Here is a 27,581-nt window from a genome sequence, read left to right on the forward strand (position 1 = left end):
CAGCGAAGGGCAACAGAAATGATTAGGGGACTTGAATACATGACTTATGAGGAGAGGCTGAGGGAACTGGCTTGTTTAGTCTGCAGAAGAGAAGTGTGAGGGGGGATTTGATAGCTGCTTTCAACTACCTGAAAGGGGGTTCCAAAGAGGATGGATCTAGACTGTTCTCAGTGGTAGCAGATGACAGAACAAGGAGTAATGGTCCCAAGTTGCAGTGGGGGAGGTTTAGGTTGGATATTAGGAAAAACTGAAGCACTGAAATGGGTTACCAAGGGAGCTAGTGGAATCTCCTTCCTTAGAGGTTTTTAAGGTCAGGCTTGACAAAGCCCTGGCTGGGATGATTTAGTTGGGGATTGGTCCTGCTTTGAGCCAGGGGTTGGACTGCATGACCTCTGGAGGTCCCTTCCAACCGTGATATTCTACATTTCTATGATTCTATGACACTAAAATCTGTGGTAGATGCAGAAATTAAATCCTACTTTACTGAGCCCTAGTCCAGTGTCTTAACCATGAGACGATCCAAAATTGCTAAATTGGTGACACAATCTGACCCGTACTGTGCGTCAATACATGACACTCATTTAACTAAGCATTAATATCAGGAGCTTTAGGAAAACAGCTGACATCTGGAGGGTATTTCTATAGAATATGGAGGGATTTATTATCTTAAAGTGAGTAATTTTTAATTCACCATTTAATTATTACTTTGGGGCCTAACAAAAACATTTTACAGAAAGTTTGGAGAAGAAGAAAAGGTAAACAACAATCTTTCCAGTTAAGAATTCAGACTACATTTATGATCTGTCTTAAACATTTTATTTACTGAGCATTAAATTAATGCTTTTGAAATTCGGATGTGTTTTTCTCTTGTTAGATCCAGCAGAGATACAACAATGGAAGTTATAGTACCTGATACCATCACTTCTTGGGTAGCCAGTGCTTTTGTAATATCTGAAAACCTTGGACTTGGAATTACGACTGCACCTGTTGTGGTAACATAGTACAATATAGTTCCAGTTTATGTTAGTGGTAACACCCCAGTTTATTATTTTCAGTTTTATATTGTAACAAGAACAGTAGCAACCTGATTATTTTAATAAGGAAAACAAGACTCATTAAATACAATCAAATTTTAAGCAGAGCTGCACACTGAAATCAGTGGAGAGGTCTCTTTTAAAATCTATGGTACCATATTCCTCCTTCTCCTGTACGCATAAATAACTTCAATACTGCAGAATGATATACAGTGATTCTGTGCCTTTGGGCGTCTGTCTTTGTTGGATTATAAGTGCATCTGCTTGCTGCCTCCTTTCGTTTCTTTATTTCACAGCTTTAGTTAAAAAATGTTGCATTTTCAAAAATATACCTAATATAGATAAATCTTAAAAATACAAACCCAAATTACAGCACTTGCAGAAAGCAATACATAAAGAAGAAAAAATAGATTATTAGATGAGCCCATTATTTTGCTTTCTAATATATTCTTCCCGATTGGCATGAAGATAGCGCCATGTAGAGACAAGTTTTTAAATCATCCATTGCTTAAGCATCCAAAACAGTTGAAAGTCATGATTTAACAGGATCCCAAATGATGGGAAAGGTCAAAGATTTCAAACCTGGATGTCTGAAGTTAGACTTTTAAATCATTCTAGGCACCTAAGATATGAAAATGCCAAGAACCCAGCTACTCCCGTGTGAACAGGGCTAGAGGGTATGTCTACACTGCAGTAAAACACCTGTGGCTGGTCCAAGCCAAGACTTCAGCCTGAGCCTGACCATCTACACTGCAATTTAATAGCCCTGCAACATGAGCCCAGGAGCCCGAGTTAGCTGACATTGGGAAGCCACAGGTGTTTTATTGCAGTGTAAACATACCCAGAGAGTCCTCGGAAAAAGGCATTTGCTATTGTACTAATAGTTGCTTTGGCTCATGCTTCAGTCCTATTATATTACTAGGGCTTCTGTTTTTCACGGTTTGTTCATTTCATTTTTTGAGGCTTATTTTAGCAGTTTTTGAGTTCTATGTAGATGTCTAAAAACTGGGGTTTTGGGGGGCTCTCTCTTTGTGTTGTACTGAGTAATCTTTTTGTAATGTTCCCTAGCGTGCTGTAGTGTCATACTGTTTCAAACAGCACTATGTTAAAGCTCAGTAGAGAATCTTTAGTGTGCATCAGCATGATCCACACAGACCAATTAATGTGCAACACATTAGTGTGTTTTAGAAATCATGCCTCTCTAGTGCACATTACTGATCTACATAGACAAGCCGTTAACTACAAGTAACTATTTCTGGTGTTTGTCTGGTGATTTTTTGGATAAACACTGTTTTCATTTTTTTATTGGCTGTTTTATTGGTTAAAACCAAAAATCAGAAACCCTGCATATTACCCAATGTTAATTGTCCAATATAAGTAAATTTGTTCTCTAGTCCAGGTTTACCAATGGGGAAGTCTAATTAGAACAGATCTGAATCTAAACTTTCTGTAGCCAATTTAATAGCTAATATATGACCACCGGGGTTCACTGTTGTATAATGATTTTGTTTTCCAGTTAGAAGCTTTTCAACCCTTTTTTATTTCCTTGAACCTTCCTTACTCGGTTACCAGAGGAGAGCAGTTTATTTTGGAAGTAAACATCTTCAATTATTTGAAAGAAGCAACTGAGGTAAATATAGGCAAACTCTTTTTTGCTAGTATTTTTCCTTACCATTTTGCTACGCTCTGAAGTTTGTCAGCTCTTCTAGAGGTACTCTTTAATATATGAACTATATGCTGCAGGAGTCAGGAAAAATCTAGTTTCCTACATGTAAATCATTGCACCCAAATTAGTCAAATGGACTATTTGTCTTTGGCTTCCTCTGAATGGGATTGGCCAGAAATAGGCTACTCAGTTTGATGGTTGGATCTGGTATGACATATAGTGTTTTCCTGAGCCCTTCCATTTGGTGAATGGCAGTCCCTGTGAGGTTCTGGATATCTTCAGCTCCCATCGACTTCCAGTTCTTTTTTTTTCTTCTTTTCCTCTTGTCCATGTTTTCTTGCTCTGATTCTTGGATGTTGCCCAGACACTGCAAGGCTTATACATACTATAGTGATCATATCTCCTTGAGATCCTTACTGTTTCTTCAGTGATAAATGGTACAACTAAGACATATTTTTAAATACACACAGAAAATGACAGTTTATAAAAGGGAGTTCCTAAGATTAACACCCTTTTTCCAGTTAAAAATATTAATTGCAGTCTTTTTATAGGTTATGGTGACTCTTGACCTCAGTGACACATTTGAAATTCTTATTACATCCAATGAAATAAATGCTACAGGAAACCAGCAATCTGTGTTGGTACCAAGTGAAGATGCAAAGACTGTTAATTTTCCAATCAAACCAAAACAGCTGGGAGAGATTCCTATTAAAGTGGCAGCAATATCACCCACTGCTTCGGATGCCATCCTCCAGAAAGTTTTAGTGAAGGTAAATATTCAAAGGTGTAGGTCATGTCAAGAATTCAGAGATGGTATCCCCTTAAACAGGAGAATGTTGTGAAAAGGCAGACCAATGGAATATTTATTTATCTGCGTTTTGACCTGAAGCTTTCAGAATGGGTAAATGTTATCAGAAAGTTTATCTTTTAAAGAACTCCTTCCTTAACATGGTTTAGACTGCCTTTTAAGAAATATAAACAAAAATATAGCTAAATTTGACACAGTTGATTTTATTTCAACAGAGCTTTATCATGACAAATTCTGTATTCTGGGAGGGGGAGAAAGTTAGCCAAAAAGTTATTCATAAATAAAATAAAGGAACTAAAATTCTCATCCAAATTCTGTGTGTTTTACACCACTGTGACTCTATTTAAGTGAGGTATAAGTGCCCAATCCTATATCACTTGCTCAAACAAGTTATTTTCACTCACAAGAGTCATCCCTTTAAATTCAGTGAAATGTAGTAAGGGTTCAGGCCTGGGCTCTAAGGGTGAAATTTACCCCGATATAGAGGACAAACACATCATACTCTAAACAGACTTGTGCTGGCACTGTCTAAGGATATGTCTACACTGCAGCTGGGAGCCAGCCATGCAGCCAAGATAGACAGACTCGTGCTAGCTCAAGCAGACTAGCATGCTAAAAATAGCAGTGTGGATGTTCCAGTATGGGCAGTGGCTGGAACTAGCCACCTGAGTCTGGGCCTGCCTGATCCCCGGGGTCTAGGCTCTGGTCTCTAGCCCGTGACACCAGTCATGCTGCAGCATGCACATTGCCATTTTTAGTGCGGCAGCTTGAGCAGAGGTAGTGCGAGTCTGTTTGGGAGTCATGCTTGCAGCTGCAGTGTAGACGTACCTGAAGGTACTTATATGGCCCCCATTACTGTCGTGTCTGAGCACCTCACAATCCTTAATGTATTTATCTTCACAATACCCTGAGAGGTAGGGAAATATTATTATCCCCATTTTACAGGTGGGGAACTGAGGCACAGAGAGGCTAGACAACTTGCCCAAGGTCACACAGGAAGTCTGTAGCGGAGTAAGGACTTGAACCTGCGTCTGTGGCCATCTCCCTAACCATTGAAACTATCCTTCCTCCCACCACTTTGCCCTCTCCACAGGGATGAATTTCTCCCCCGAGAACAAAATTTCATTCTTTGAGCATTACAGTGTTGCATGTTGTGTGAAAGAACACACCTTTGTCTTAGAATGCTCTGCTCCATGGTCCTGATCCAAAACCCATTGAAGTCAATGGAAAGATTCTCACTGACTTCAGTGGACTTTGTCTCAGGCCCTGTATATTATTGTTTGTTCTTAGCAATTCATCTTGATAAGCCATTACTACAGATGGAAGTGCCTGCTGTTTTAAAGAAACATGTGCATCAGCTCAGATGAGTCAATACTCTACTTCTTGCTGTGTTAGCAAGTAGCAGAAATCATTTGTTAGCAGCAGTTTAGATCTTGCAGTCTGACAAACACTTTTGTACTAGCACAAAGAGAAATTTAAAGACAGCATGTAAAGTGTTGGAGATTAAAGTGATCCTTTTTGCTTATTTTGATAGGCTGAGGGGCTGGAACAGTCTTATTCACAGACACATCTTTTAGATTTGACTGGGAATAACCCACCAACTGTATCAGAAACTTTGGATTTCACCTTCCCTCCTGATGTAGTAAGTGGCAGTGAAAGAGTGCAAGTCACTGTTATTGGTAAGGATTATTTTATCCTATTTACACCTTCATTTATTTTCTAGCAACCTCTTACTCTTTTGCACACTGTAAATATAAAACTGTCTGCTGGGCTTGTGTTGGATTTACATTCAACTCACATAGCTTCCAAGACATGGTACAGCGTAACACTGTGTCATTACAACTGCTTTTGAGAAGCCAGTCTACCCAATTCCCCTACCAAACTATCAGACGGGTTCTCCATATAGCAGAGTTCTTTCTTGGGCCCAGGTCTGCTCTCCTGCCTCACACGGTTAATCTCACTGAAATCAGTGGGGAGGTTAGTGTGAGTAAAGTGAACAAGATTTGATCCCAGGTGGTTGCTGATTTGTGGTTTTAATGACACTGTGTTTATACTCATATTGGCTTAATTGTAATGTTAGACTGTTGGGATGGATACTGCTCTGATTAACTCCCAAAGTCCTCTCCCATCATCCATTGGGCTAAGAATGAGGTTTCTGTGGAGACTGTTTAAGACAGAGGAATTTGAATCTTACTTGGATATTATGGTAGTGAGTGTTTTCATCATGTAGGGGTCTCTTTCATATGGTTAGAGATTCAGCCTTTAATAAGGAAGCTCTAGGCCAGTATAATTCTGGGACAGAAATTGCAAATGTGTACAATTAATGAAACATGGCCCGGGATGGGAGGTTCTGTTTTGTTTTTGAAAACAGTGACCACTGAACAACTTGAAATCTTAGAATAAGTTCCTGGGCAGATAGGTGAGTGGGCAGTGGGCAGATGAGATGGCTAAAGGGGACATGAAAAGTGTAACATATCACATGCTTCCACAGTGTAAGTAACCCCATCCTCTGTGTGGTATGCATACATTTATGTGCACTGACCTTTAATTTTATCTTTCAGGTGATATTCTTGGGCCTTCTATCAATGGCTTGGAATCACTGATTAAGATGCCTTATGGCTGTGGTGAACAGAACATGATAAATTTTGCTCCTAATATTTATGTTTTGGAATACCTGACTAACACAAGACAATTGAAGGAAGATATTAAACTGAAGGCTACATCATTTATGAGAGAAGGTCTGTAAACTTTCAGGGATGAGCCTAGATTTAAAAAAAATATCATACTCACAGAAAATACTTCATTTGTGGCCCTGCATTTGGAATTTGATTCGCCATTCTTTTGATGACGTGTGAGCTAGATGAGAAGCCCACTTATTTGTAGCTGTGTTGGTTCTCCAGGGCTGACAATACTAAAAAGTCAGACAATTTTACATTTGTTTCTAAAGTAAGATCTGCTGAGTATGAAGATGCCATTTGTATATAGTAACTTTCCAGGGTAAAATTGTTCTGTAAAAGGTGATCCATATCATCATTCTTGGAGCTGGTTATCTCTTGCCAATAAAACAGCACAAGTCTGAATATTTCTGACTGCTCCTTGCATCATAAAGGGTTGCAAGTTAGTTAGAAAACACAATGAACCAGATTAATCCCCAAGAGAACTCCTTTGACTAAAGTAGATACTAGGTCTAAATTTGACCTAGCTTCCTAGACTGATCTGGCACTAGAGGGAGAAATAGCCCTGCGAATAGAAATATTCTCAATGGTGTAGCTTCCAGGGGTTCTTCTTGGCCTGATTATTAGACTTTGGTCACCCCAGAGCTACACAGCAGAGCTTGTCAGAAGTTTTCTTTCCTGCAGAAAGTTTAGATGAAGACAGTCTTTTGTTTGTTTTTTGTTTTCAGCAAAATTTTTCATGGACTTTTTTTTTGTTTTTTTTAATCGAAAACTGAAAAATTTTAGCTGAAAACCAATAATTTTAATTTAGAAATGCTGCTGCAGTGAAAGTTATACTCTGGGTGCCTCATGGCTCCATTCTGCTCTAAGGGTCAGGCTACGGTTCCTAGGATGCACCACAGTGTCCTCTCTTGTTTAGCCACTGTAGTGCATCATGGGAGATGTAGTCTGCCTGGGGAACCAGGCCTATAGAGGATAATGGGGGCATGAGGTACTACACCTCCCATAAGGCATCGTGATGGCATTTCTAAATGTAATTTTTTTTTTTGGTTTTGGCTGAAATTCTTTGGTTTTCCAGTGTTCGATTTTTCAATGAAAAGTTGAAAGTTTTCCATGGAAAGTACACTTTTCACAATAAACTTTGTTTTCTTAAAAACCCAATTTTCTGTCAAACAAAAGTTACACTGAAAATTTTCAACCAGCTTTACTACATAGTTTGGTTGCAGGGGAAGAGGGGGAAAAGAGAGACAGCTGTTATTTTAACAGCTGTTCTCAAGTTTGTAAGCAATTTCCTGAAGTGCTCTAAAAAAACTCCCCAAAAAGGCACTCTTATAGTGGAATAAGAGTGTCCACAGAGGGGGTTAAGAGAAAAGGAGGCACTGTTATTTTACAGATTTTACAGATGGGATAATGGAGGTTAAATGATATCCTGAAGGTCATACAGTAAGTCAGTGGGCAGGCTGTGATCCAAAACACAGCAGTAATGTTTAAGTAATCTGTAAGCTTGTAAAACACCATTGGAGAACACTGCAGTATTCCATAATGGTAGTTTTCTTTTCTGGTTATTAAAATTGTGCTGTCTGTATTATAGTTTTCTAACTATATCATACTTGACTAGCTCACCAAGCATGTATTCAAGCTGATAGTTGGATCTCAACGAAACTACTGTATGTATCCAGACCTCTGTATACAATATATATTGTCACAGTGCCATTGAAAGAACTATGCAAGTCCATTTTATTCTTTGCAAAACCCTGGAAGATATTTGCAGCAGTGACAAAAACATTTTTCCATTAATTCAACACATTTTTATTAATCTTACTGTGCAATAGATATTATTATTATTGATATGGCTTACAGACAGTCAGGATGGGGTTTTGCATAGTGTTCTTAGCATGTGAAATCTAGACGAAAGGTTTCAGAGACATTAAAGAGTCAGTGGAGAAGCAAAACAGTTCAACTAAAAGACTCGTTTCATTTTAAAAAAACTACGTAAACTGATTTTGCACTGCAGTTAAAAATATGAAGAAAAGGTGTTGTACTGCTATTAGTTGTTGTGATGGGACACTAAGTAAGTGGTTGATATCAAACTATACCTGAGGTTTTTTTAAAGATACATATTATCAACAAAAAGACATATATGTGTCAAACACCAGGAAATATCTTGGAAAACCTAGGGATATCTTTTAACCAGAGCCTTCCTCTAAAGCAGCAGTTCTCAACCAAGGTCCTGGGGCCGCCTGGGGGGGCTGCAAGCAGAGTTCAGGGGGTCCGCCAAGCAGAACCGCATTAGACTCAGTGGGGCCCTGGGCAGAAAGCCTAAGCTCCCCGCTCTGGGCTGAAGCCTGAGGCTCTGAGCCCAACTACCTGAGGCTGAAGCCAAAGCCTGAGCACCTTAGCTTTGCAGGGCTCCCTGGGCTTGGGGCCCCAAGCAGTTGCCCTGCTTGCTACCCCCTAACGCTGGCCGTGGCTTTTATATGCAGAAAAACAGTTGTTGTGGCTCAGGTGGGCCATAGAGATTTTATAGCATGTTGCGGAGGCCTCAGAAGGGGAAAGATTGAGAACCTCTGCTCTAATGCACTTCTCTTCATGGCTGGCTGGTCATTGCTAAACCACCTCATTGGAGGGCCACCCTTGCAGGGGAACTTTTTCCAGCAAGCTTTTTTGACAGCTAGCTGGTCCTTTAAATTTGGCAGAGACGAGCAGCTGCAACTCTCACATAGCTACTTTTCGCTGCATCTTCTGCCTTTCTAGCTGGTACATATTTTCCTTTCTGCTTTCCATTTTTCCTATTATTCAGAAGCTGGTACATCTCACTGAGCCTTGAATTCATTCTTATGCATAGGTAGTGCAGCAGTGGAGTTATGTGAAAATGTACAGTTGTGTGCCGATCTGATGTCCCTTGATGACAGGAGGGTTAAAGATGGAGTGGGAGCTATGCACCTCAGTTTCCATAAACAGATCCTTAATGTTATTGCAACCTAGTTTTTGGGTTTTTTTTTAATTCTCTCACTCATATTTACTCCTGCACATTTGGCAGAAATGTTTTGAAACATGAGATTTAAAATCTACATAAATATACTCTGCTGGAGCAATCTCACTTCTCTTTCTCCACTGTCTGAAAGCTCCTTTCCCATAGCCCCCAGAAAGAAATTCCAGTTTGGATCTACTCAGGAGTAATTTATACAATACCTGTCTTTGCTTTGGTCTCTTCAGGCTACCAAAGAGAGCTTCTCTACCAAAGGGATGATGGCTCTTTCAGTGCCTTTGGAAACAGTGACCCCTCTGGGAGCACGTGGTAAGTAATTTTGCCAGAAAAAGAAAATATTCAGTTTGGAATTTTGTCAAATATTTGCATAATTCATTGGGACTAAAACGTTTGTGAAACTGGTAAAAATGCCCAGATATGGCTGCAGTCTGGTTTTCGGTATGTCTTTAGGCCAACTTGTAAGATTCTCTAAGACACAAGGTGGGTGAGGTAATATCTTTTACTGGTGAAAGAGACAAGCTTTTGAGCTTACACAGAATGTACTGTCTTTTTAGCTTAGATGATCTAAGGCCATTATTAGGACAGAGTTTTTTAGCTTCACAAAAGATGAGTAGTGAGTCACTTTCACCATGGGATTTGTTGAATTAAATGCTTGGAGGTGATTCTTCTATCCCAGAGAATAGCTCACTAGAACAGAAAGCTTTTTATAATGGAACCAATGAAGTACACTGCACATTTGGCTGCTAGACACAACACAAAGGGTGAAATTTTGTGCTGTGAAACCCACAGTGTCCTCGGCCTTTAAGCCACCATTGCGTCCTCTCAATTCCAGGCTGCTTTGGGGTCAGAGAAACTCCCAGCATAATTTAGGGAGCTATTTTAAATTATGGCAGACCTGGCTGGGCTGACACTGAGGAGCTCCTTGGTCATCACAACTATTCAGAATGGCTGTAATGCTGGGTGCCATAGTGCCACCCTCTTCCATTCCCAATACGTGCCATACTCTAGAGCCGTGGTTCTCAACCTATTTATTGTTGTGGGCTGCCAGGCGGGGTGGCCAGGCAGCTGGGAACCCAGACCCTGCTGCATGGCCTGGTGGCCTTTAGCACACATCTGAGCTGCAGTTGTGTGCTAATTGGGATACATGCGGCCCGCCGTCCACGTGTTGAGAATCGCTGCTCCAGGGCTTGTGAGGGGCACTGCAGCCTGTTGCTGTCCTTCACAGTGCCTTTGCTTGGGGGAGTGTGTGTGTGGGGGGGGGGTCACCCCAGCAGGATGAAGTGCTTTTAGGATCCCTGTTTGCTCCTGCAGCAGTGTATGAGGACTGGACCAGGAGGGAGAATCCCTCCCAAAGTCTTGTGGTGTTAAAGATAATTTCATGCTATTACAAAAAATAGGGATAGCTCTGAGCATTGTTCTGTCCATGCTCAGCAAATAAATTGTAGCTGTACTGTTGAGCCACTCATCAGCCTTGAAGCTGTTCAAATACATTTAGGATTATTTGTCATCAAAGTTCTGAACATCTTTTAAATCTTTCTTTACTGAAGGCCCATTGGATGAACAGTCTCTCCGAGGGTGAAATTAGACCCTGTGCAGAGGGCCAGCACAAGGGCTATGCCCCACTCTGAACAGGTCCCCCTGTCAGCTCCTGGAGACCCCAGCTGGTAAGCCCTCTGGGCAAACCGAACAGCACACACAGTTCACCAGGGTACCTTCACCAAGTGGCTCTATTATTGTCTTCTGCCTTGTGTTCCAGGTCCCACCAACATAGCAGCAGTTCCAGCTCCCTGGCTCAGCCTTTTATACTACTTGTCTTCTCCCAGCTATCCAGCCAGTGAACTAATTATCGCATTTGCTCATCAGGCTCTCCATAGGTGCAAGTGATTTCTTCTCCACCTTCCAAACCTGCTCCTACTCTGATTATACCAGTGGTTGTTATAAGTGACCCAATTGCTAATGGCACCATGTCACACACCTCCCCCTTTATTTCTCCTAGTTAGGGCTCCCTTTTCCAGTTTTCTCCCTGACATGTTTCATCTTCCTTATGGGGGTGATGGCCTCTGCCTCATTGCCTCTGGAGTTCTCTTAGTGTGACTTTCTGTGGGTCAGCTGTGAGGATTCGCCATTCTCTATCCACAGAATAAGAACTCCTTAGGTGGGGGCGTACCCCACAATTCCATTTCATCCCACAGGTCATCGCAACAGGGACAAACCCACAGACTTTGGCCCTGGATCTGTCCCATCCTTTATAGAGCATTCTCAGTCATCCTGCCCCACCAGGACCCCACTGTCTGGTGGCCTCTCCTCTCCCTGAGGTGTTAAACTCTCAGGGGTCTTCCCTTTCTCTGGGGTATGTTGGGTTCACCTCCCACTCTTTCTTCGGCCTGTCCTTGTACGGGTGACCTCTGCTCCTCCATCCCCTTTTCCTGCTTCTCCTCTACCCCAGTATTGTCTACCTTGGTCCCATTTTCTTGGCTTGTTGGTTCCCATCTAAGGTTTACTCTTATACACCCTTGTGGGCCTGGGGTCCCCTTTTTCCTGCCATCCAATGAGGTTCCTTCTCCTGGGCCTTTCTTCTCCTACTTAAATGGAATGGGTTCCAATGCATCCCTGGGACCACAGGATGGGGCAAAGTTCCCCCTACTCTGACCCTTTTCCATCAGAACTTCCCATGTACCTCTAATGGCACTTGCACCCCCAGATAAGTTTTTTCTCCTCATGCGTGCACTCTATGCCTAGAGCATTCCCCTCCCGAACCCACTGTGATTTAACTAGCCTGCTCTGCCGGAGCGAGCAATCAGCTGCTGAATCAATAATACCCATCTCTTGTCTTTGGCTAACTCTTACAGGAATTGTTTTTACTCCCTTCTGAGAGCTTCAGATCACTCCAGTCCAGTGCTTTAATGTCACACCTCCATTACCACTTCTATATCTTGCCCCCCCCTTGGCCTTCTGAGTGACTGTTCTGAGCCCTACCTCATAAGTCCACCTGGCCATCCTAAATTTCTGTCTGTATCTTTCGGCTGACAAGTCTACCTGATCCTGCATAGCCGCTTATAATAGCTCATAATTCTTGGCCTGCTCTTTGCCCAATGCCATATAAGTGGCTTAAAAAAAAAAGACACCTAGTGGACTGTGTGTAGGCCCTTAATCCTTTATCCCAGCTGCACCAGTAACCGTTCTTTCAGAAGCCAGTAAGACTTCATTGGGATCATCCTTGGGGCCCATTTTACAGGGTCCTAGCCCCCTGATTTCCATGCCTTGTGGCAGGACTTGTCACAGTTTGTACTCACTGTTGCTATACCTGAAACACTCACTGTTGCTCTGCCTGCCATCCCAGCAGAGCTTGTTGGTTTGTCTGCTGAAATGCCTGCCACGCCCTCTGCTTCTCCTTTTGTTGCTCAGCCCCTGCATTAGCACCTCCATTTTCCCCCCCGATTCAGCCTATCCTCACCTTGGCTGCCTCTCAACCTTCCTGGCTCTGGCTGACCCCCAGACAAGACCCTGCTTGTAAACAGGTGTCTTCAGCACTTGGAAGCCCTGGCTGGTAACCCATCTGAACAAACTAAACAGCACACACAGTCCACGAGGTGTCTTTTTTTTTTAATTATTATTTTCTGTCTTGTGCTCCAGGTATACCACCAACAAGCAGCAGTTGGACTTAGATAGAGCCAGAGCCTCTCTCTATCCTGCTCCATGGCTCAGCCTTTTATACTGCTTGTCGTCTTCTCCAAGCTATCCAACAGGGGAGCTAAATACGTCATTAGCTCATCAGATTCTCTACAGGTGTGAGTGATCCATCTCACCTACCAAACCCACTCCCACTCTAACCATACCCTGTACCCTGCCTGCTAGGGTGCTGACTTCCAAACGCTCTCTTGATAGCTGCTAACAGCAGCCTATCCCATCCACTTAGATCCCAGTTATCTCTTGAGGTCTTAAGTGGGATTGAAGTGGTACATAGGGCTTGTTCTAGCCCTCTTCAAGGACTGAATTTCCTCTTGAAGTGCTCGGATACTAAGATGATGGGTCCTGTAAAAGTACCTTGATAGACAGATAGTGACTGCTCCATGCAGCTCATCTAACTCATCTAAATAAGAATGATTTAAATTACTGGCCTGATCCAAAACTCTCTGAAGTCAGTCAGAGTCTTTTCACTGATTTCAGTGAGCTTTGGATCAGGCTTAATATTGATAGAATGGAGAAAATAAGATTCTCTGCATGGTGCTATCAAGACTGTGAACCTTGGTACATAAATAGTGCAGTATTAGGATGTACATACGGCATAAGAAGAGGTCAATCAAAAGTTTCAAAATATTCACAGTTAAGCCACAGAGGGTTGTTCTGACATTATGATTCTGTGGGATGTTATGATTCTGTGTGTCTTGTTAAAATCACATTTATTGCTGTTCTACTTCATATAATATAGTTATAAAGTTCTTTGACAAATTTAGGCCCCAGTCCTGCAAACATGTACACACAATTTATGAGCAACAGCTGTCTAAAAGTTAGCATGTGCTGGCAGAATTGGAGCCTCTAATCTGTATGTAGGTTTGAAATGCTGAAGATATAAAGAAAGTGTTGTTTTATGGACAGGAAAAATAACTATTTTCTTTGCCAGTTAGTGGTTCTTAGCTGTTCCTTGCTGATTAATGCTCACTCTTCAGGGCATGTGTCTTCCTCTGTATTTGGAAAGTGTTTAGCACACTTAGGGCACTACAGCAGTCTGAATAATAAAACATGTTTAATAGAAGAAGCTGTAATATATCATTAATTCTTTGTATTTGGTTAATCTTTCCCCCAAGGTTATCAGCTTTTGTATTACGATGTTTCCTGCAAGCTCGTCCATTCATAGATATTGATCCATACGTACTGAAGAAAACAGCTGATTGGATTGTCAAACATCAGAAGCCTAATGGTGAATTCTGGGAACCTGGAAGAGTGATACACAGTGAACTTCAAGGAGGCAGTAGTAGCCCAATCACTCTCACAGCTTACATTATGACAACTTTATTTGGTTACCAAAATGATGAGGTATTAGAATACTTTGGTGTTGCTTGTAGTTAATAAAATACCTCCCAAACTATCCCAATAATTCTTAATCATTTTGCAGTTTTTAAAGAAGTTGAGGGATATCATAACAAGGACAATAACACATGATTGGGTTAAACTTTGCTACACTTTGGCCTGATGGCATCTTTCCTGTCTACTGGTAGTAAGGAGTTGTGTTAAAACTGAGGAACATCTAGTCTCAGTGGGCCTTTCCAAAAGCTTAACGAAGTTGGGGGGAAAAGAGGCAAATATATTGTAGCTGAGGCCCCAGATCCTGCACAGCAGATAAGCATGTGCTTAACTTTAAGGGTGTGAGCAGTCCCATTGACTTCAACAGGAGTGCTCACATGTTTCAAATTAAGTAAGTGTTTTGTTGGCTGAGGCCTTAATGCCTCTATGACTGTGACTCTGCCATGTCTGCCTCCATGTCTGTGACTCTGAAAGAGATTTTTTTATATTTTCTTTTATATTAAAAATGTTATTTCTCTTCCTTAATACATATTTCTTATAAATTCTAATATTGCAATTTAATGTTGCTGTTGCCTACATTCATTCTTTTGTTAACTGCTTTTTTAAATTCTTGGTAGTATTAAATTAACATCTTTCAATACAATCTTTATTCCCAGAATGCCCTTGCTGTAGCAAATGCTGCAAACTTCTTGGAAACTAAATTAGAAGAAGGAATTTCAGATAACTATACGCTGACACTTGTCACATATGCATTGTCATTGGCAAAGAGTATAAAAGCAAAGGATGCCCTGGATGTTCTAAACCAGAGATCAGAGCAGCAAGGTACTGTAAGAAGCTCTTTATGCAGTAGTATGAATGGATTTTCTTCCAGCTTAAAAAAAAGAAATCACTGTTTGGTTGCATACAGACATTGGTTGTTAGTGCTGTATAGGGATCTATTTAGAATAGAATAGAACCCTGAAGAGCAGTAATCCTGATGAAAACTATATGCAAGTGAATAGGGTCTGTTACAAAGGTGGGGTTTCAGCCTTAATGACAGTGTTCACTTGTGTGCAGTGTGATTATATTATTGCAAAACATGAGCTTGCTGCCGTCCCACCTTGTTTTGAGTGCCCATCAGATCTCGCTAGCTCAACAGGGTCAGGCCTGGTCAATTATTCTGATGATAAGCCTTAAAGGAGCCTGGCCCAGCAAATTCTTACTACCAAGCGTAATGCTTACTACTATGGTCAGTCCCATTCACTTCAGTGGGATTCTTTCTGGTACTGAGCACTATGCCTCTTTAAAAGAAAAGGAGGACTTGTGGCACCTTAGAGACTAACCAATTTATTAGAGCATAAGCTTTCGTGAGCTACAGCTCACTTCTTCAGATGCATATCGTGTTTCCACGATATGCATCTGAAGAAGTGAGCTGTAGCTCACGAAAGCTTATGCTCTAATAAATTGGTTAGTCTCTAAGGTGCCACAAGTCCTCCTTTTCTTTTTGCGAATACAGACTAACACGGCTGTTACTCTGAAATATGCCTCTTTAGTAAGTGTTCTCTGAATTGGGTCCTTCTATAATTATAAATAAAGGGCAGATCCAAAATCCCTTGAAGTCAGTAGGAGTCATTGTGTGAACTCTGGTGGGTTTTGTTTCTGGCGTTCAGCCCCAGTTCAGTAAAGCGTTTAAACACATGACCAAGTCCATCTCTAATCAGCCAAGCATTTAAACACATGCTTAATGTGAACCATGTTCTGAAGTGCTTTGCTGGATCCTATAGGTAAACATAAATAGGCAGGTTTTTCCTCCGCTATTGAGCATTTATTCATGTCTTCGGCTCTGACATCAGTGATGATCTCTCTTCCAGGAGATATTCGATTCTGGACGTCTCCAGCCCCTCAACTGTCTGACTCATGGCAGCCACGCTCCGTAGACATTGAGCTTTCAGCTTATGCTCTGCTCTCTCACTTTCAGCAAGATAGACTATCCGAGGGGATCCCCATTATGAAATGGTTAAGCCAGCAAAGAAACCATCTTGGAGGTTATTCATCGACTCAGGTCAGACTGTCACCTTTAGAAGCATTGTTGATGCTTTGCTATATATAAATGTACTTTCCAAATTGACGTGTTAGCCCACATGTTGAAAGGTTTTTAGGTGTTGCTGCACTCAGCACTGTAATGCCTAAGTCTGATTATCAAAAGTGATATAGGCACTTAGAGGCCTAAATGCCAATGATGGTCAATGGGATTTAGACTGAAGTGCCTAAATCACTTTTTAAAATGAGTCTTAGGCTCCTCAGTTAGGCACTGCAGTGCTGAGTGTGGCAACACCTAAATACCTTCAAACAGCTGGGCCTTCACTTCTAATTTTTTTAAATGTTTCTATAGCATACATTGATTGTTTCTTATTCTGTAACAAATAGTTCTCATTAAGCGCATACTTAAATTCTCTGCTGGATTAGGTCTTAAACACAGACTATATATTTTATCCAATAAACATATTAAACAAAGAAAAAGAAGAGCAGTTCAAATATTTTTAAAGGGCGAATATTAAAAGGAAAGCAACAAGAACTGAAATTAAGCGGAGGAAGTGATATTTTCAGCTAAAAAAAAAATCTCACCTGCATTTTTAGATCTTTCCTATTCAGGATGATATTGAAACAAAATCCGTTATTTTATTAAATGATTGCATATTGTGCTGCATTCTGCATCTCACACCATATCTGCACCCTGTTTTGTTGGTAACATCTTTGAGATCTCTCTTTTTTGGTCTCTGTAGTATTGCCCTATTTCACAGGGTTGTTGTGAGGCTGACCTCAGTTAAAGTGTTTGGGACCCTCAGCTGGAAGATGTTCTCTAAATGCAAGAGGTCATTATTAGGCCAGGTCACTCCTCCTGCTGAGAAAGCCACAGAGGAGAGTTGCGTGGAGGTGTGGGAGAGCCCATGGAGGCTCCCCTTCTAGGGTTTCCTCTGCATTCCTCTTAGGGGTAGAGGTGAAATTTTCCCACTGTACGGTGAGAAGGGGTTGGCCCTTGAATGTTGCTGCTATCAGGAGATCCAGGGGTGCAGAGGGCCATGCATGTAGCGTCCCTGCACTGGCTCTGCACTGGTTCTGAGGACTGTTGTGCCCCTCCTTTCAGCTCTGGGCAGTGTGATTCTCCCTGTGGCTGCCCCACTACATACCTGAAAATACGGGTACCCAGCATGGATATGCTGCAGAAAAGTATGGCATCCAGTGGCTTTTGCTGGCCTGCAGATTCCCCAGGGTTTGTGGGAGAATGATGAATGTCTACCCTGGCCCTGCTCCTCATGCTTCCTCCCTTAGTCTTCCCCTCTCTATGTGTGGGAGCTTGGACCCTTGGACAGGGTATCTGTGGAAACAGGCCAGAGGAGCTGGTGCCGGGTAATCAGCTGACCCTACCTTCCGCACTGGCAGGGCTCACTTTAGGTATAAATCAATGTGACATGGTCTGGCCCTTTATTGTTTTTATTAATTACTAGCAACAATAAGGGACATTTCACACAAGTGCATCTGCCAAACTCTCTTTGAAAATTGTTACTGTTTTTGGAGTCAATGAATAGTCATGAAGAATAGCCAGTTGTTGTCAAATTACAGTTGTTCTGAATGGCATCTGGAGTAGATCCCCAGTATTGTCAGAATTTCTGAATCCCCAGTAAATATGGAAGACCTTCTCTGCCTCTAGCAGGTATCATTTTACTGAGACCACATCACCCAAGTTGTGTTGGTATCCAACAGGATCTATATAGTACTTGAGAATGCATTAGTTTAAGCTAGCTGTTTACTGTAAAACGTGGTCTCAGTCAAGTACAATACCTTATCTCATTCTCATTGTCTTTTCCAAGCTTCATATTCAATTCAATTGTTCAAATGTTGACAGTAATCTGAGAGGTATTAGTTCTGTTAAATGAAGAATAAATTTGTAAAACCAGTACAGTTTCCCTGGGATTCCAGGTTGTTCTTTGTAATACATTACTTCTATTATTATTAATTGAAGAGACTGATTAAAGCAATATCTCAGTTGCAAATAGCTTTCAGATTTTTTTCCAGATGGTATTTTTATTCTGGAGTTTGAAAATCTAGTAGCATGTCACTATAGTACCATCATGGTGAAGCTCACCAATGAATTTAATCCATCCCTTTATCCACTGTTTCTCACAATAAAGGCTAGATTAATCTATTTTAATTTTGACATTTCTCCAAAGAAAATAATGTCTTTATAGCTTGCTCTTATTTAACTTTTGTGTGTGACCCCAAAGCATATTTGTTACATGTAAAGAATGAATTATTTTATATTAGCTAGAGTTTTTCCCTGACTTGTAAGAGATTTCCATATTGGGGAGTTTGCGTCATTATCAAACAGTGAGGTTAGACAGCTCTTGGCTGTCTGCGTCATACTTTTCTAACTTGAACTATCATAAACTACTTTCTAATTTGTATGTTTGCAATATATAAAATATGATCAGAATGTTTTATTTTAAAATGTTTTTAATTTATGTGTGCGTGTGCATGTTTAAAGAGTAGTGTGGACAATTATAAAGAAATAATGCTCAATTCAACCAAAGAATAATATATTTATAACATCTCACATGGACATCATGCTCCAGTTTGATATAAGAATTGCTGAAATTCTATTAAGGAATTAATATTCTCTTCTGCTATTTTTCCTAGCCATTTGCTTACAAGTAACCTCAAATATTTCATATCCTTGTTGTTCAATCTGCATGGCACCACAATAACAGTTTATCCATGTTGACATGACGGCTTGTTAGTTTACCAGTGTGTTGCAGTTGCATTCAGGATGGAGTTTATGGGCTTGATCCTCTAGTCCTTAATACGATGTACAGTTCCATTCACTTCAGTTATGATACAGGTCTTGTAAGATCTGGCCTTTAATCAGTAGGTCCAAAACACCTGAAATTTGAGTAGCGTGGGGGCAGTTATCCAATTTTTTTGTTATTGATTGCTCTGCTACTATAAAGGTTTCAGAGTAACAGCCGTGTTAGTCTGTATTCGCAAAAAGAAAAGGAGTACTTGTGGCACCTTAGAGACTAACCAATTTATTAGAGCATAAGCTTTCGTGAGCTACAGCTCACTTCAACTGCATCTGATGAAGTGAGCTGTAGCTCACGAAAGCTTATGCTCTAATAAATTGGTTAGTCTCTAAGGTGCCACAAGTACTCCTTTTCTTTCTACTATAAAGGGACCATCTTCTTAAGAATGAGAGACCAGACAGTGTTCTTGTAGGGTAAATCTTGGCCCTCTCCTGAGAAATGTCTGCCCATTGCAACCTACCATTGATTTTCTCCTGTAGTCCATAATTTGCATCTTCTCTACCATAACATTTCATCTAAGTCCTCAGGCTGGAATTCCAACTGCTAGTGATTCAGTCTTCTGTTAACTTGGGCAACTTCGCCACTCAATCTGAATTTTCCAGATTTTAAGGAATCAGTGAAGTAGATAATTTGAGAACACAGTGAGGAGAAAAAAAGATAGAGATTTTTGAATGACTAGTCAGCAAGTACTATTATATTTATGACTGGCACAGTCAGAGTTGCATTGTTAATGAATGTTTGCTGTCATATAACAAATTTCCTATTACTAGAAGGTGACCTAAGATTGAATAATTAAAACCTCTGTGTGCCAAACCCGCAGGGCCCAGTGTTCCTATTACCAGCAGCTAAGAATAAACAATAAATCAAATTACTGAATTACGAAAAGGTCAAAGAAATACAGCTCATCACCATATTTTTCAGAATATGAGTTATTAAAATTCTGATAATCATGACATAATTATAATGAGAACAGGACATTACAGTTTATGAATCTGTTATTGTTGCAATATTTGCAAAGAGAATAGCTAATGCTTTAAGATTAATCCATTCTCTGACAATGTGAAGACTCAGATTAAGTTGTTGTCTTGTTCAGCTCCCATACTAAACTCAAGAGGTCCAAATGTCCAAAAACTGCCTTTTAATTTAGGGCTACAATTTTGCACACCCAGATATTTTGCACCTGCAAAAAAGGAGAATTTGTGTGCCTGCAGAATGCTGATGTACAAACACATACTGTGTTTAGTGGGTTCAGATGATTGCTGAAAATGTTGGGAACAAAAGGTCTGTAGCTGGATATAGAAGCTGAGGGGAATCCTCTTTGAAAAGTTGGCTGTAATACTGGGAAAAAATTATTTTTACTTTTTTTTTTTTTTTAACATCTGCAGTTTCTCAAAGGTACAGCTTTTTTGTTCCTGTGATCGAGCTGCTGTGGAAAAGTGAGGCAGAATGTCTGCTATTTACAGTTATTTCTTGTTAGGCCACATTGTGGCTGGCTCATTGCCTTTCCTCCTTAACTTGTCCTCCTACTGGCCAAGGCCTTTATAAAAGTGTGAGCCTGGCTCAAAACTCCACAGACCTCCATGGCATCTACAAATAAAAATCAAGCTGCAGTCCAGAGACAGCCCCAGAAGAAAATTCCAGAAGTATCTGGGGCTGCATTTCCTTTACTATGACCCCCTGGCTCTGATGGGAGTGAAGCCTTTCAGTAGAGCTGTGATGCCAGAGAACATGGCAGGGGAGCACCAGGGACCAACAGTCTGAGCAGAGATACAGGATCTCTCCATGGATGATCCTGGCTATCTGCATATCTCAGGGGATTGGAGTTGGGGGGAAATCCCAACCTCCATGACGAAATGATGTGGCAGTAACTGTGAGGTAATCCTCACAGGACTTTCCTCTTTCCTGGGTTTACTATGGGAGAGGGTGATCTGGCCCTGAGTAAGGACTTGGGCATGTGGCCCATTGTGACTATCACTAGTATCTCATTTTATCTGTGGAGGAAGCAGTAGTAATATTCCATCAGAAATGGTTGTCATTACCAAACTGTCAGTTGGATGGACAGTGCAGTCTGCACAGTAAGGGTCAGGAAGCCCCAGTTATCTAAGACCTTGCCTACATATGACTTACTGAATTAGTTAAGAACTGATTATTTTATTAAATTGATGCAACCCTTATGTATATACTCTGAAATCAGGTTAAGAGTGTCCATGCTAAGAGGTCTCATTTAATTTTTGCGGATACAGACTAACATGGCTGCTACTCTGAAACCTGTCATTAATTTAATGCAACTTTTGTGTATAGACAAAGTTTAACAGATACTGGTGCTCACCTAGTTTGCAGACTTCTTGTATTATATTTAATACAAAAGCATTTGTTTCTCTCAACAGGACACCGTCGTGGCCCTGCAAGCCTTGAGTATATTCGCAGCTCTCATTACTTCCAGAAAAACAGGAATTGATCTAACAGTGACTGGACCTAGTCTGGAAGCTCCAGTAATGTTTTCTGTTGATACTCAAAACCGTTTTCTTCTTCAGACCAAAGAGGTATTGTAGAAAATGAGGAAGAATTCTAATCAATCCTGTCACTTGAAGATATTTTGAATATGTTTAAATCACCATGTCATTCTTTCAGATTGCACCTATGCAACCGACGGCCATTTCAGTTTCAGCAGAGGGTGTTGGGTTTGCCATCTTTCAGGTACGCAGGAAGATATTTTACTCCTTTTTTTAAGATCCCTTTTTAAATGTGGTTTTTGAAGAAAGAATGTTAATAGGAAATTTCATAAAACTAGATCAATAAGAAGAAGAATCTTGTATTTATATGAGAAGAGACAAAGCAGGTGAGGTAATACTTGTCTCATCAACAGAAGTTGGTTCTATAAAAGATATTACTTCACCCACCTTGTCTCTCTCATATCCTGGGACCATATGACTGCACAAAACAAGATTGCACACAACTTGTATTTATATAGCACCTTAAATGAATTCCAAGGCACTCTACTAATTGCCAAAATGATGTGGGTCAAATTCGGTGCAGACTTTTCCCCTGCACAATCACTGAAGCCAGTGTGATTGGATAGGTTGTAAATCAGTGCAGAACGTGGGTATACTCTTAGTAATGTATAGATTACCTTTCCCACTTCTGAACTGTCACAGTTGTTTAAATACTGTTTAGGGCAGAAAGGGAAGAAGGCCAAGTTCTCTTTAGCAGGATTTAGCTGTTTTGTGCACTCTGACAACACAAAGAGGCCAGAATCTGCTTGCAGTCTGCCAGTAGGGAATGCTTTGCACCAACCACCCGTACCCCAGTATAAGGGAAATATGGGGGATGTTACCAGATGTGCCCGTTACTTTGGGGTATGCTCATTTATTCGGATTACTCTTTTGGGGGGGTTTCTGTAATTCTGTTAATGTACTTGTGTTCATATGGAGCTCAACTCCTTCCTTCTGCAAGTCCCCTCCCAATGGAGCTGTCCTGCAGGACCTCGGTTCCCCAGGACTGGGTTCCTCCAGCCCTAGAACTAGATGAACATACACACACACACACAAACAAGCAAGTCTGAGCAGACCGGGTCAATCAGGACTCTCAGGCTGATCCCCTCCTATGTCCCTGTACTCAATGGGCTGGGTTAAACAGCACCTTCAAGCTGTCACCCTTATATGTGCCCCTGGTCTCAATAGGCTGGGCTGAGCAGCACTTTCAGCTGCTCCCCTCTGATGTGCCACAGGTTTAACACGTCCCTATCCCACTTTCATGTTACAATTGTACTGGTAGTAACCCACTTGATGAGTAAACCCCACAGTATTTTTGGGCACTACAGGGATCTTTAGTTTAGGTAAAAGAAGCGCTGCTGCAGAGCAAATGGGGGAAGCTAAAAACACAAAAGAGTAAAGTTCAGAGAGAGTGAGAGAGAAGCAACCAGTTTAACCATAAAAGTTATTTATTGAATGATAGTGATAACCACACAAGGAGAGCCTAAACCAACATAACATACATTATTAAAGGTTAATACCTGAGGTAGAAAGGAAAACAGAGAGAGAGAGAGAAAGAAGGGGATCTCACCATTCCCTGAAGCTTGAACTGGTCGGGGTTCCCAGGTGATGGTGGTAACTCAGGGCCCTGAGGGCAGGAGACAGGCAGAGCCTGTCTGATGCTTAGATCTAAGCATCAGAACACTTATTTGGGCATAGGTAGGGGTTTTTGTAGAGAAAATACAATGGTTCAAGGGAGAACACTAGATTTGTTTATGGGTAAACTGATGATTTAGGGGGTTTCTTTAGGCTAGACAATAGGAGCTGATCACTCTTGCTTATGGGTGGTGTTTTCTTCCAGGGAGCTCACAATGCAATTAGGCTGCTTCAGTATTTTGGATATCAATCAAGGATTTATTACTAGAATTGGTCTGATAATTTCTGAGCTGGGTGCGTACAGGTGTAGGTTCATTAACATCTGGAGCAGAGATTCCCATGATGCAGTGCCTCCCTGCTTTTCTGATATCAGAGTTTAGTGTGGTTCTCTGTTCTCCACTCTGTATGCAAATTTAGATGTCTCCCTGTCCCATCTTTCATGCAGATGAGGCTAGGGGAGTTGTCTCTGTTTTCCATTCTGTATGCTAATGGACATGTCTTAATCTTGTCACCCTTGTCAAGAGGGGTCTAGGTGTGTCTCCTAATGCCCTTCGCTGCTCTCTGCAAGCCTTTTCTCTGATCGGTTTTGGTTCAAGAAGAGATAGGTGGTGGTGATGGTGGGGAGGTGTCTTTCATGAATCAGACAGGCTAGATACTGTGTCCTGGTTCCCCAAAAACACAGAGCTGACTGATGTCAGGGAGGAAGAGAGAAAGAAAAGAAGTGAAAGAAGTATAGCAGAACTTCACTTTGCCACACCTCTGCTGGGATCCAGAGGACCTTATGGTATGAATTCAGGCAGCCCTAACTTAATTTTTGTCTGCTGTGTCTCAAACTAGGGCTGGCACTGATTGGTCCTCAGAGGGACCAGTAACTTGCTCCCTTATGCTTCTCAGTTTCCTAGCTTGCAGAGCTCAGCTGCTGAAGGGAATCTTGTTCATTATGTTCAGTGAAATTTCAGAGGCAATTTATGTAGGGAAAAGTAGGAATATAGGAATTGCCATTCTGAATCAGGCCTCCCGTCCATCTAGTCCAATATCCTATATGACAGTAGTCACTGCGAGATGCTTCAGAGGAAGAAGCAAGAAACCCTGTAGTAGACAGTATGGAAAAGCTAGATCTTATCTAGCATGGGGATTAAGCTCATTCTTCTTTATTTAAAAATATAGATCACTGTATATCTGGTAGTTATAGGCTGTTTTACCACAATGCTTTAAAAGGCTCCCACCATTACTATGCCTACTCAGGAAAATAGAGCTTGCCATAAGGTTTAAGTCAGCAAAATTCCAATTCCAGTTTCTTATAATCTGTTTGATCTTCTCTTTGATGTCCTGACACATCTAGGAGACCAGGAAAGAGAACTGAGAGCTTGTTCTTTAAAATGATAAATATACATATGGATAAATGACATTCACAAAGAAATTTGCATGACTGGACATTACCAATGAACAGCAGTTAAAGGTATATATGTTGTTCATTCAGCATCAAGCTGCAATGCCTGCAGACTCATAAATCATCAGTCTTTTTTATGCATTGACATAAATGCTAGTTGTGTTTACAACAAAGTTCCAATATGTTAGAGAATAATTTTAGATTCCACACAGTGGGCCAAGATGAGAATTAATATCTCAGTGGGGCAACATTTGTTCATCCATCATATCAAAAGGGCTGGGGGAGGGGAACTTAATGAGAAATACTGTATAATATACATTTTTAATAGACTACCACGAGACCTAAGGTTCAAAAACCAAACAGATGTACAAAGGTCTACATTGCTGGATCCAGTTCATCTGCTTCATCTAGATCAGGGATTCTCAACCTTTTTCTTTCTCAGGCCCCCCCAACATGATATAAAAACTCCACGGCCCACCTGTGCCACAACAACTGGTTTTCTGCATGTAAAAGCCAGGGCCAGCGTTAGGAGGTAGCAAGCAGGGCACTTGCCCGGGGCCCCAAGCCACAGGGTTCCCATGAAGCTAAGTTGCTCAGGCTTTGGCTTCAGCCCCAGGTGATGGGGCTCAGTGCCTGGGCTGCAGCCCCATGTGGTGGGACTTTAGCTTTCTGCCCTGGGCCCCAGTGAGTCTAACTCTGGCCCTGCTTGGCGGACCCCTGAAACCTGCTCATGGCTCCCCAGGGGGCCCTGGATCCCTGGTTGAGAACCACTGATCTAAGTCAGCCTTAGGTTGTATTTCTTCTTGTAGCTTAGAGACAGAGATGCCACAATTTTATCCTTATCTTCTTGCAGCTTGGCAGAGCAAAGACAAGGCATTGGAGTAAGGCATTTCATCCAATAAAACTATTCCTAGGCGGGACCACCTCTTTCCTCCTGCTTTCCTTGATGGGGCTGCTTTTCAGGAAGGAGCTCTGATATTGTTCAAATCAGATTTCACTTTTCTCCAGCTGCAAGCAGGATCTGGATCTTGTCTGCTAAATCAGATAGCATATGACAGCATGATTGTATTTCTTCAGCTGGGTTCCACTGTCCTACACCTTATCAGAGTGCAGTAGTCAGACACTCTATTCCGCGGATCTGACTTTACCTCCAGATGTAGCATGTCACACACTGATTCATTTAAATACCAGAAAGTCCCATACCATCTCCTGTTGGGATCTCAAGGACTGGCCATTATTGGAAGAGCTTTAGTTCTCCACAAGATAGATTCTTAGAAAAACCTGTGTAATTCTTGATGACTCTGCTTGATACTTTATAACCTTCTCTGACGTTGGTCTCAGTAGGCTGTAAATGAGTTTCAGCTGCCTCTACTCCAGACTCTCTAGGTTGCCATGAAAATTGCAGAGGCCAACATTTTTCTTGTAGTCTCTTGGTCTTGCAGTTGATAAACTTGCACATCAAGCTATTGCCCTGGCTTGGAGAGGAGCAGGATTAGTCCATCCCTATAATTTGAAAAGGAAGGTAGCTCTGGCCTGGTTTGGGCAGACGGTGTCCGTGTCGTAAAGAAATTTATCTTTCCTCTCCTTAAGCCTTTTGGACAAAGGGCCAGATCCCCAGTTGATGTAAATCAGCCTATCTCCATTGAAATGGAGCCACAGCGATTTACACCAGCTGAGGATCTGGGCTAAGATGTGCATTTTCCCAACGTGTTTTCACCAAGGATAATAATTAAAAGAGAGAAAATGCTGTAAATATTTCCTTCAACAAATGCCCTCAGCCAAATACATGTTTGTTATGGTGATAGTTTAAGAATAAGAAAGGGAGAGGAAGTTGTCCTTGGCTGTATGGAGACCTTCAAAATAACTCACATATTTTTGGACGTGATACCATTGAAGTTATTTTCTTAAAGTTCTTTTGGATGCAAAATATTAAATTTCAATTTCCTCTCCCTGCCCCTCTCTGGTATTCCCCTGTGTTATAAGAAGAGTGGACAAGTCTGCCTTTAACTGATTCTCTGCTACTTAGTTAGGCTGCACCAAGGAAGGTGGCTTCAGTTAACCTTTTTATATTAAGAACTATTTCCATTCCTGTGCGAACCTCCCCATACCCATGAGAAGGGAGGAAGGGAAAATCAGACCTTAGCAGCAGTAACTCATTCCAGTAAAATGTTTGCTAATTGACCTGTTCAGTATGTTGCTTCAGATGTCCATGTGCTGGTGGTAAATTCTCATGAATTTGCAAAAAGAAAAGGAGTACTTGTGGCACCTTAGAGACTAACCAATTTATTAGAGCATGAGCTTTCGTGAGCTACAGCTCACTTCATCAGATGCATACCGTGGAAACTGCAGCAGATATTATATACACACAGAGAATATGAAACAATACCTCCTCCCACCCCACTGTCCTGCTGGTAATAGCTTATCTAAAGTGATCATCAAGTTGGGCCATTTCCAGCACAAATCCAGGTTTTCTCACCCTCCACTCCCCTACACACAAACTCACTCTCCTGCTGGTAATAGCCCATCCAAAGTGACACTCTCTTCACAATTACAGGTTTCAGAGTAACAGCCGTGTTAGTCTGTATTCGCAAAAAGAAAAGGAGTACTTGTGGCACCTTAGAGACTAACCAATTTATTAGAGCATAAGCTTTCGTGAGCTACAGCTCACTTCATCAGATGCATATCGTGGAAACTGCAGCAGACTTTATATATACACAGAGAATATGAACCAATACCTCCTCCCACCCCATTGTCCTGCTGGTAATAGCTTATCTAAAGTGATCATCAGGTGGGCCATTTCCAGCACAAATCCAGGTTTTCTCACCCTCCACCCCCCCACACAAATTCACTCTCCTGCTGGTGATAGCCCATCCAAAGTGACAACTCTTTACACAATGTGCATGACAATCAAGTTGGGCTATTTCCTGCACAAATCCAGGTTTTCTCACATCCCCCCCACCCCCATACACACACAAACTCACTCTCCTGCTGGTAATAGCTCATCCAAACTGGCCACTCTTCAAGTTTAAATC

General features: G+C 41.4%; 1 protein-coding gene across 2 annotated transcripts in view; it reads left to right on the forward strand.

Moving 5' to 3' along the window:
• CD109 (CD109 molecule) overlaps window positions 1–27,581 on the forward strand; it is a 132,956-nt gene that overhangs the window by 84,129 nt on the left and 21,246 nt on the right. Inside the window, exons 19-30 of one of the 2 annotated variants that reach the window (XM_073336465.1) lie at window positions 875–992; window positions 2,551–2,664; window positions 3,252–3,470; window positions 5,043–5,187; window positions 6,070–6,246; window positions 9,400–9,481; window positions 13,978–14,206; window positions 14,851–15,016; window positions 16,045–16,235; window positions 21,420–21,575; window positions 21,664–21,729; window positions 24,502–24,554. In XM_073336465.1, the coding sequence (XP_073192566.1) occupies window positions 875–992; window positions 2,551–2,664; window positions 3,252–3,470; window positions 5,043–5,187; window positions 6,070–6,246; window positions 9,400–9,481; window positions 13,978–14,206; window positions 14,851–15,016; window positions 16,045–16,235; window positions 21,420–21,575; window positions 21,664–21,729; window positions 24,502–24,522 (1,684 nt within the window). In that variant the 3' untranslated portion in view covers window positions 24,523–24,554. Of the gene's footprint in view, window positions 1–874; window positions 993–2,550; window positions 2,665–3,251; window positions 3,471–5,042; window positions 5,188–6,069; window positions 6,247–9,399; window positions 9,482–13,977; window positions 14,207–14,850; window positions 15,017–16,044; window positions 16,236–21,419; window positions 21,576–21,663; window positions 21,730–24,501; window positions 24,555–27,581 lie in introns of those variants that run through there. The other variant, XM_073336464.1, reaches the window with a different exon arrangement.

The sequence above is a fragment of the Lepidochelys kempii genome, chromosome 3 (genome assembly GCF_965140265.1).
Source record: "Lepidochelys kempii isolate rLepKem1 chromosome 3, rLepKem1.hap2, whole genome shotgun sequence".
In the NCBI taxonomy this organism is placed as follows: Eukaryota; Metazoa; Chordata; order Testudines; family Cheloniidae; genus Lepidochelys; species Lepidochelys kempii.